Here is an 11,448-nt window from a genome sequence, read left to right as displayed (position 1 = left end):
AATACATGCTAAAAATCCAATCTGAAGTAAAAGAAAGCTGAAGATCCCTGGTGTAACATTGAGAATTCCACACTCCCAGAACGTGTGAACTGCTTTTTTTCCTCCCCTTACCACATTTCCAGCAGCCTCCTTTTGCCTCATCTGCCCAGGGTCCTATAAACTGGTTGAAAATCCACTTTTATATTAAACAACTCTGTTCAAACTTCTCCATGAAAGAGCTATAGGCAACTCAACTGCAGTGAGACTTTTAAGGCAACTTCATGCAATTATTTAAGGTTTGTTTATTCCATCTCCTTATCTACAGCTGTTGAATTTAGACAAATTAGGAAAACCACAAAGTAGCAATGACTTACATAATAATAATCCTACCTGTTTGTGAACTTTTGTAAGTTGTTCCAGGTTGTTTTCCAAAAAGGAGATTTTCTGCTTCTGAGCAGCACTTCCACCTCCATCATCACTGTCCAGTTCAACACTCTGTGCAGAGCAAACAAATTACAATGCAGAAATTAAATGGTGGTTAAGAACAGTAACAAAAAACTATCTTGTATAGAAATACATTATAGTCAAGCATAAAATGTAATTCTGTGTCTGTTGAAGTTAAACTTGGAATAATGCTAAGCATGAAGCATTCAACCAGACTGATTTCTGAACATAACTCACTTTGATGCTGTTATAACATCCATGGTTCAAGACAACAAGGAAAACTTTTTTTAAAAGTTACACAATCCCCAATATTTCTAAATTAATCCTTTAAAATTATTCAACATATAATTTTTAAACCTTTCACATTCATCAGTCCTCCTCTGCTCCCTATTCCAACAGAAGTCTTGACTGAATAAGAGTACTTGCAGAGACATAAGGAAAGATTTGGGGAGTTATAGCTGAGGTCAAATAAGTAGACATTATGAATTTTTCCATACTAATGTAATCTCTACTGCACATCAGACTGACAAACTAATGGCTAGTTTTTTAATACTTATTGAAATAGTGCTTTTAACTACTTTCAAAATGTTCCTCAAGCAACTGTTTTCACATTATGAAATAATTGTTATCTATTCCTCACCCATAAAACTTATCTTTTTTTATGGAAGTTAAAACGATAGTGAAAAGCATTGCAAATAAATTGCAACAAAATGGAAACATTCATGCAAAGACTATTTCACAGTGAAGATTGTAAGATTTTATTTAATTTAAAATTAATTTCACTCTATGGCCTTATGGCTGAAGTATTATGTCAGTGATTTTAATACTGTGTTTCAGTATGAGCCACCCTTTCTTTAATCCTTCTTGCTCCACTCTTTCATAACCATAGGAAATATAGTCCAAAATACAGCTACAAGTTATATTGGTTGAACCAGCAGTATGAAGTCAAATAAAAATTATTCTAGAGAGGTGATGTTAGATTTTCTTCATCCTCTGTATTAATTTTAATTGCTTCAGTAGAGGCAAAAATGTACAATTTTGGTTCACAGTCATCACAATTTCCCCTGGAAATACACCTTTAGCATTTTTATTATTTTCATCTTGGTATCAATATATTTAAAAGTACACTGTGACTGCACTTAGACTGCACTTAATGAATAAATGAATTACAGTAATATGCCTGTTTGAAAAGCTACTATTATACAGTCCCTCTAGTTATGCTTACTATCCAAGCTTTTGGTATTAGCTGATCATGGTATTTAGTCTATCTATGCATGCAATTATCCTCAAGAATTCAAACGCAATCAAGATACATTAACAAGCAATTTCAATGGAGTGCCAGATAGCATGGCAAATACTTTGACCAAAACAAAGATGATATTTTTGCCACAATTCAAAACTTTCAGAATAAGGTTTTATCTTACTTTTTTTACTCTGGTGGTGAGGTCTTGAACGAAGAGTTTACGTAAGTTATGAAGGGTCTGAAGTTCTCGAGCCTGTAAATAGACATACACATAAATTTGAAAAAATACAATCTTAACATCAGAGGCCTTCACAGAATCTGATAGTTTCATCAGAATGATGTAATGATTGTTGTAACATCAGCATGCAAGCTCTGACCCTTACGTGCACCTGGGCGAAGTCACAGTGTATGTACAAAAGTAATGGAGCTTGCGTCATGATGGCACGATGCTAATTTTTTCATTTGTCCCTCCTTGCCTCCTACCCTGGACACCTTGGCTTATCATGGACCATTTTAAACTAAGACACACAAAGGCAAAGTTATCCTAATACAGTATTACTAATAACAACATTTTAAATAAACTACTGAGATTTTACAGCAGCCAAAATGAAGCAAAGTAATTATTATCCCTCAACTGGTTAACAGGTATCTATCAATAACTGACAAATTCAATCTTAGATTTTTAATATATTAATTGCACTTTCCTGCACCCTGTATAAGATAAATAAATAAAATGTTTTAACTGCTTTCTAAGAGATGATGGGGATGAGGGCCACCTGGATCTTGGTAGGTAGAGCTTGTTTCATGGGGTCAGGGCAGCAATGAAGAACTGTTTTCTTGGCTCCCACCTCTTCACCTCTAGAACCCCTAACCCCCATAGGCAATTGAGGAAGATACCACAATCTATGGTATCAAAATCAGCTGAGAGCTCTAACAGGAAAAGAAGAGCTACACTCCTACCATCCTCCAAGCATCAATGGAGGTCATCCACAAGAGTGACCTATGCCATTTCTTTCCTGTATCTGGGTCTAAATCCTGACTGAAATAGACCTATATAATCTGCTTCCTCCAGTATTCTTTCCAGCTGAAGTCCAATCATTTTCTCCAGGATCTTTATTTAAAAGAGAAGGGCAAATGTTGTCCAACTAATACTGGTGGACAATTAAGAGATGGCCTCTTCAAGGCAATTGCTGTCTTCCAGGTTCCAGTCCTTCCTTCAAATAAGCATTTACCACTTCCCAAACCCATTCTCTCAACCCCACCTTAGCTGACTAACAGAGCCGGGGGGTGGGGGTACAGAAATCCAGCTCACAGTTCGCAGAGTTCAAATGATCAAGAATCCTGTCCTTATAGTCGACAAGATCAAAAGAATCCTAGTTAACCTTGTAAGATATTACCGCATTTACCTCTTGGGCTCCACAACTAACAGCAAAATGCCTTGCAAACCTGTAACACAGCCCAAAGGAAGATCTACTAACCTGACCTGTCTAAATAGGTTGTGGCCTTAAACAAGGCTGTTGGATGGTATTCCACTGATGCAATAAAAGCAAACAATTATTGTTGTATCACCACAGTGAAGGCCCAAACATGGGATCGTATTTATGCTTGATCATATTTTCTACTTGTTTTTCACCACAAACATTCCATCATTTTTCTTCTACTTCATATCCCAGAGTATAAACCAAAGAACCCCCAGAATCTGTAATCAGGAATAAGCCACATTTTTTTCCCCAAAACAAATAAATTTTATTTCCTTTGGAACAAAGGAATGTTGGAGTCAATCATTTGGGAGCCTCTAACATGCGAGGACTTTTTATAAAACATGGAGCCAAACAGAAAAAGGAATACAACACCCAGAAATCACAGTTGGAAGGGAAAAGAAGAGAATTAGAACAGATTCACAAGACTAACCCCAAAAGGTAAGTGATGAAAGGAGTGCAACAATCAGACTTACTTGAAATGGTAGAATTACAAAAGAAGATAAAATTTGCCAAACAAGATCATTTTGAGAATGCCAACAAACCAGGGAAATTATTGGCATACCAGATTAGAAAAGAGAAAGATGGACAATATTGGCAATAAAGAAAGGAAATAAATTGCTATACATGAGGTTGGAAATTACAGAAGAACTTGCAGAATTTTTCAAGAAATTATATGCTATTGATGAAACAAGTATGACTAAAGAAATTGAGGACTCTGCACTCAATATTATAAAGAACTAGAGGATGAACTTCTAGAACTGCTGACAAAAACAAGAAATGAAATCACAGAGACAAAGAAAATACCACAAACATGGGAAGAAGCAGATCAAACAAGTTATATTCCCAAGAGAAAATCAAGGACAAGAGTAGATTTGTAACAAATACATTAGAGTACATCAATAAGAAGGGGGAGAGGACAGGTTTTTTGGATGCAGAAAAAGGCTTTGACAATTTGGAATGGCTATTTCTACTTGCAGCATTGAATAAAATAAATGCTGGAGAAGAATTCAGAACTTGAGTTAAAGCATATAACAGCAAACAGCAAAAATCATAGACAATGGAATATTTTGTATAAAGTTTTTAATCAGTAAATATATCAGACAAAGATGTTCACTTTCTCCTTTACTATTTGTAATCACTTTAAAAGTATTAGCTAATAAGGTTCAAAGAGATAAATATCAGGCATTAGGATTCAAGAAGAGAAATATAAATTAAAATGCTATGCAGATATATAGTACTAACCATTATGCAACCTCAAAATGCAATAAGACAGCTGATGAAAACAATTACAGAGTTTGGTGAATTCTCAGGATATAAAATTAATGTACAGAAAGCAAATAATGAGATACTTAACCCAAGAAGAAGAAAGTTTTGTCCAGGAGTTGTGTTGCCAGTCAACAAAAGACCCAGTGAAATTTTTGGGAATGCATTTGACAGGCAGTAGCAGAGATAGATTTCAAAATAATTATAACACATTATCAAAAGAAATTAAAAGACATTTAGAAAGGTGGAAAAAAATAAAACTATCCTGGTTAGGATCAACTGCAACTGTTAAAATGAATATATTACCTACGATCATTTTTTAATTTCAAATGGCATCAATCTTAATCCCAGAAAAAAAATTGCAAGGTTGGCAAAGAATAGCTAACAAATTTATTGGAAAGGGAAAAAAATCTAAAGTAAAATAATAAAAAGAAAATATTACAAAATTCAAAAGATAGAGGTGGACTTACTCTCCCAAATTTTAAATTATGTTATCATGTAAGTTGTTGTTATAGTCGAATGGATAAAATCCCTGAATAGCAGAATGTCAATATTAGAAGGTGCCAGTTTAGACTTCACAGATATATATGGTATAACGATACAAAAGAAGATAAAAACATAAAAACCTGTTATAAGACAAAGCTCAATAAGAACATGGAATTCCACAAAATAAGTTCCAACAGAAGAGAATATCTGTAGCTCAGGGTTGAACTGTGGAGTCCTTGGTGCTCTCTGAGCTCGGTGGTTTGCTTGCAGATGTTTCATTATCCGACTGGGTAACATCATCAGTGCTGGTGATGAAACATCTGCAAGCAAACCACCGAGCTCAGAGAGCACCAAGGACTCCACAGGAGTAAGTCCAGCAATCTCACGTTTAGTCTCACCCTCAAATGCCTTCTATTCTGGAAATAATTATAGAAAAGAAAAATACAATAACATATATGAATATGATACGTCTAGACTCTAGAAATAAATATACAGGAAGAATTATTTGGCAACGGCCAAAATTTACAATGGCTGATGTATTTACAGATTGTTGGAAGAATAAAAAGCAACCTCAAGAAAGAAGGAGGGTTTTTAAAACAAATGACGGAATTTGAAACACTTATACAGAATCAAGACCGCCTATTAGGACCTATAAATAAATTGTTATTAAAATTTGACATGGAGAAAGAACAAGTAAAAGAGTGTATGATAAAGTAGATACAGAATTTTAAAGAAACAATTACATTAAAACAATGAGAGGACTTACAGAAAAACTCAGTAAAATTTACCCCAAGCTATAACTTAAGGGAAAATTGGTACAAATGTTTTACAGATGGTGCATAACTCCATCCATAACTGCAACAGTAGATAAATATATAATAATTAATGATGGAAATGTTCTGATACAAAAGGAGCATTTTATCATTTGAGTTGGCATGTAAAAAAAATTCAAAAGTACTAGAAAGAAATATAAAGTATTATTCAAAATAATTTTTAAACAATGCTTGAATTGAAACATCAGGTTTTTTTCTACTGGGAATCTTTCCAGAATAAATATTTTTTTAAAAAAATCACAATTTGTTAAGATATATGTTGACAGCTATGGGGACAAATTTAGTCCAACACTGGAAAAGAAGTATTTTGCTGACAATATCAGACTGGAAAACCAAACTACAAGTGGCTACAAAGGCAAAATTAACAGTATACATCCAGAATAGAAGTTTGACTAAATTTAAGCAAGAATGGCTTCCTTATATATTACATGTCACACAAAAAAGCAAACTTAGATACTCAGAGTACAGTTTTTAAGGGGGAAATATTTGATGTAATGATAGTAATCAGCAGCAATTTTAATGTTTATAAATAATTTTTATATATGCATTTAATTGCTTTTTAATTAATGTTTATAAATAATTTGATGTAATCACCAGTCAGGTATAGTACACATAGTCCTCAGTTAACAACTGCCCTGTTTAGTGACTGTTAAAACTTATGACAGCACTGAAAAAGTATTTTACAACTGGTCCTCAAACTTATGATGGTCACAGCATTCCCAGAGTCATGTGATTTGGGCGCTTCACAATCAGCATGCATTTACAACAGTTGCTGCATCCCACAGTCACATGATCGCCATTTGCAAGCTTCACAGCTGGCTTCCAACAAGTAAAGTCAATGAGAAGCTGGCAATAAAATCACAAGTCATGGTCATGTGATGTCTTGCTTAACAACCACAGGTGATACGCTTAATGACTACAGAACTGACGTCGTAAGTCCAGCATGGTCACATGATGTTTCACTTAATGACATCACTGCTCAGCAACAGTGTTGCTGGTCCCAATTGTGGCTGTTAAGTGAGGACTACCTGTATTGTTTTTACTGATTGTTTTTAGAATTTTTTTTTTCATAAGACTATGCACATTTGTTTTACATGATGATAAATACTGGTGACATCAATATAAATATTACTGTTTAGAGTTTTGTAGTGACCTACAATTATTTCTCCAGATGGTACAATGATTTTAGTTTTATATGTTCAATTAATTATTTAATCAATGGAATAAGGAATTCTAAATTTTATGACAAAAAAAAAATACAAGGGCCATTTATTTCCAAAGTATCCTCCCATTATTTTAGCTTGTAACAAAGAAAAGAAAAGAAAAGAAAAGAAAAGAAAAGAAAAGAAACAGGAATAAGCAACAAGGGTACAATCTTGTCCAGTGCCCTAGCTGCATCTGCATTGTAGATGCTCACTAGACACATGGAAAAGCTGCCTACCATGTCACTGGAAAGTTCCCCAAGCAACTGTTGGACTCTTAGTGAATTATCCTAATTGAAGTATACTCAGAAACCTATTGTTAACCAATGCAGGGCCCACGAGATAGGTATAATGTGATTGTACTGACTAATGCAAGTCAACAAGTAAGTTGCTGAATTTTGGACCAACTGTAGCAACTTGAATCACTAGTTCTTGTGAGATACAAACAAAACATAGGAAATATAGTGAATAAAAGTGTAAAACATAGGAAAAAAAGTAAATGCCCCACCATACCAGGGTGATCTATCAGGATGACTGGCAATGGGAATTTCCTAGGGCACTTTTCAGACACAATGCCCTCCTCCCTCAAATTATGGTATCTTTTCTGGAAAGCTGTTTCAGAAATACAACTTTGATTTGATTAATACGTACCACAGTTTCTTCCAGTCCCTTAAGATCTTCCCTTGCTTGTTCCCTTTTATCATTGAGCAATCTAGGCAAAAGAGAAAAACAATAGCACAACTCGAAAAATAAAAATATATAATTGACACTCCCAAATGTGCAGAACAGGAAGCCACATTCTCATATCTGAAGGATCTTTTAACATTGGCAACTAAGCATTTTGACAAACTCACCCAGAGCCTCACGATTATAGCAAGTTCATGTATGAATCAGTTTACTATGTAACCATAGCATTCAAGAAATAAAACATTCAAAAATGTATCTGAACATTCATGGTCCTTCATCATTTAGGGAAGTATTTATCTTCTTTATCTTGGAGCGGGGGAATGAGGGCTAGGATCCAAATGAGGAAAGTAATATTTTCCTCTATGAAGACCATGTTGACTTCTCAAATGAAGGAGAGGTCACACTTGAGGATTATTCTGGCACAGTGGAAAATCCAAGGTCTAATTTGTTCAACCTATATATTGAATATTGAGGGAGGCTGGATTGGAAGACAAGCATGAATCTAAAACTGGAGGATGAAACTTGAATAGCCTGCACTATGCTGATGACCCTCCTCTGAGAGCTGAAAATGCAAATTATCTGGAAGCTCTAATAATGAAAGTCAGGAAGCACAGTAAAAAAAGAAATAAATGGGACTAAATTTAAATATAAATAAAACCAAACTAGTAAAAACAGGGACAGCAACCAGCCTTAAAACTGACAGTGAAAATAACTGAAGTGGTAGATAGCTTCTGACTTTTAGGATTGACTATCAATAGTAAAGGAACCAGCAGTCAAGAATTACAATATAGATTAGCACTTGGAAGGATAGCAATGAAGACTTTGCAAAAGATATTCAGATGCCATGATGTGTTTGTGAGATCAGAATTGTGCAGGCAATGATTTTCTCTCTAACACTCTATAGAAGTAAAAGTTAGAACTTGAAGAAGCAGGGTAGATATTGACTCTTTTGAAATTTGGTGTTGCAGAAGAATCCTGAGAATACCATGGATAGCCAAGAAAACAAACAAACAGATCATAAGATAAATCACTTGAGGCATTACATTATCATATTTTGGTCACATTATGCAAAGACCTAGGTCCTTGGGAACTGTATAATGCTGAGAAAGTGGAAGGAAAGACAAGAAGAAAATGACCAGCAGCAAAGTGGATAGACCTGATGATAGCAGCAATGGAAGACCTGAAGGGACAGACTGGGGACAGACCATCCCAGAGAAAGTCTATCTGTATGGTTGCTAAGAGCCAACACCAACTTGATACCACATAATTATTTTAAAAAATCCATTTAGTTTACTAAGTTGATAATCATTAAAATAACTTTTAGGTTTACTGCTTTAAGGGGAACAGCATTACGGGTCTCAAAGAGGGCCTTGTAAGATTTCTTAGAGTAAGCGGAATCTCCAAAGTTGCAAATCTGTGTGTTGGTAAGGATAGTTAAAATTCTGCTCTAGTGAACCTCCAGACTTGAGACTGGAGCACTAACAGAATCCTGCCAATGTCCCCAAGAATGCACAAATCTTTCTTCACAATATTGGCTTAAGACATGCTAAGATTCTTTTAGGCAGTTTAAAATATTAAGACTTCAGTAAATTATGACTATCCAGTTGCTGGTGCCATCCTTGGAAGGATTGTTAAGTGGATATACACATACTGGGCCACTCAGCTAAGACCTGATGTTTTAACAACAACCCTGTCCTTAAAAGTATTAAGAACTATCCTAAAATTGGAAGGGAGTGGGATGGGGTATAATCAAGACCATGATCTTATAGAGCTGTTATTTCATTTGTGTTCTAGAACCTGAAGAGTGTTTCTGGATGAGAAATTAAACCTACAGGAAGTTCAGAGCTGATAGAATGTCTCATTTTTTAAGCATTTGCTATAAGTTTCAATCAAAATATATTTTACCATATTTAGATTCACAATCAAGCAAGCGCTCCTTTTTGGGGAGGTTGAATTGTGAAAATGATCACAGGGCCTTTTGATAACATCAGAAAAAATGGAGAATCGTCAGCTTGTAAAATATTAATAATATCCAGATGTTGAGAAATGCCAATTTGTAAGTTTTAGCATTAGCCATGCTAATAGGGTCTAATAGATATTACATTCTAAGAACATCTGGATGGCCAGAGATTCCTGTTCTTGATCAGGATGGCATCCTGCGTACATTATTTTAGGAATATAAACATTCATTCATAACAGGGAGGGCAATCCAGTTAACTTACATAAGATTTTCCAACTTCTTTTCCCGTTCTTGATCTTCTGCTTTTAATTTTTCATAGTCTGAACTCAGTTTTTCTTGTTCCAGCTGTAACTTCTGATTCATACTGAAGAAAATAAAATAACCTAATTAAAAATGGTACAGCAGGGAGAGAAATTCACGCCATCATGCATTTTATTTGTTTTAAGATAATTATACAGTATACTGTATCTTCATTTCATACTTTTAGAGAATTTTCTTATGATCATCTTAAAGCTCTGATCAAATATTGTTTGAGATACAGATGTGACCTCATTCTATTTAATATCGTTGGATGGTTTATATTGATTGAAGAGAAATGGGATATTATCCCACTCCATTTCAAGCACTGGATTCCACTTCCTCAAGAGAACTTGGAAACTGTTGTTGCCATCAAGCAATACTGATCTCTCATTATTATTATTATATAATTTATCTGTAGTAGCTGCTGAAACAGTTTATCATAAACAGTGCTCTAAATGCATCCCAAGGTATTGATAATTATTTTCTTTAATATCACATTGTATTTCTGATGATGATAAATATTTCAAATTCCAGAGTTACATATATGCCTTGGACATAAACATGATAGTTTTTCTAGTGTATTTTATCATTATTTTGAAGCAGGAACACTTTATGGGTCTTGTATCCAAAACAGTTTTCTTTGTTCTTTGTTCAAATCAGTACAAGAAAATTCTAGAAAGACACATCCAGAGCAATACTCATCTGGTTTTCTTCATGAGAGTTTTGCCAATAAATATAAACAATGCATCATAAAATATAGATCAAATAAGACATCAGCAATAGTCCGTGTATGGATATATATACACCTACAAAATTATTCAAAAGCTGTGCTGGGGAATGTGAATATGAACTTACTCTCTGATCTCATCAATAATTTTTTGTTTCTCCTCAATCTCATCTCGCAACCGAGAGAGCTGCTTCTGATGAGCTTCCCTGTGACTCTCCATCTGCTGCTCCAATGTCTTCTGTTCATAGAAGAAATGAATAAATTACAATAATTTACTTTTTCACTCATTGTTTTTTTTTCTGTTATTACATCAAATATGCCCTGCATAACTCAAAATTCCTGAGATTCTTGTATATACCATTTTCTTCATAGGAAACTAAGCTAAGAATATGAGTATCAGTTTGCCCAATCATATCCCAACAATTCTGCCTTCTGAACTGGTCCACATATATGTGCAATGGGCCTCTCATAGATCAAAAGGTGTTAGGATGTACAAGAAGAAACTAATGATCTTGTGTTGGGATGTGTAAGGAATTGACTAAAACTTTGATAGTTTCTTTGTGTCACTAATATAGTACAGAACGTCAGAGAATCACATGATAAAGGTGGTGATTCAAAAGTTAAGGCCTAATTTTTAGAGCTAAAGTAGATTTTTCTTTTCTAGCAGGATAGTTCTCCATCTCGGAACTCAAACTATATGGACTAAATGTCATAGCACCTATTCAATAATTCCTGCAATCTGATAATCTCCGTTCCATTCATACTCCACCAGGACATGATATAACTTTAAAAATGGCTGTATTTTCCACTATGTCAGCCTTTGATACATAATCAGTATATGCA

At 34.6% G+C, this 11,448-nt stretch overlaps 1 protein-coding gene across 1 annotated transcript in view; it reads right to left on the bottom strand.

Moving 5' to 3' along the window:
- KIF5C (kinesin family member 5C) overlaps positions 1-11,448 on the bottom strand; it is a 91,250-nt gene that overhangs the window by 7,108 nt on the left and 72,694 nt on the right. The window contains exons 19-23 of the mRNA XM_088145181.1: positions 10,734-10,843; positions 9,841-9,942; positions 7,583-7,643; positions 1,848-1,919; positions 370-474 (exon numbers count right to left, since the gene is read on the bottom strand). Coding sequence (XP_088001307.1) covers positions 370-474; positions 1,848-1,919; positions 7,583-7,643; positions 9,841-9,942; positions 10,734-10,843 — 450 coding nt within the window. The remainder of the gene's footprint in view (positions 1-369; positions 475-1,847; positions 1,920-7,582; positions 7,644-9,840; positions 9,943-10,733; positions 10,844-11,448) is intronic.

This window comes from Python bivittatus, unplaced genomic scaffold, assembly GCF_059951505.1.
Source record: "Python bivittatus isolate LINGU-HERP-01145 unplaced genomic scaffold, Pbiv_v1 ctg000480_np1212, whole genome shotgun sequence".
Taxonomy (NCBI): domain Eukaryota; kingdom Metazoa; phylum Chordata; class Lepidosauria; order Squamata; family Pythonidae; genus Python; species Python bivittatus.
Note: the sequence above shows the minus strand (reverse complement) of the source record. Positions and strands in the feature narration are given on the sequence as shown.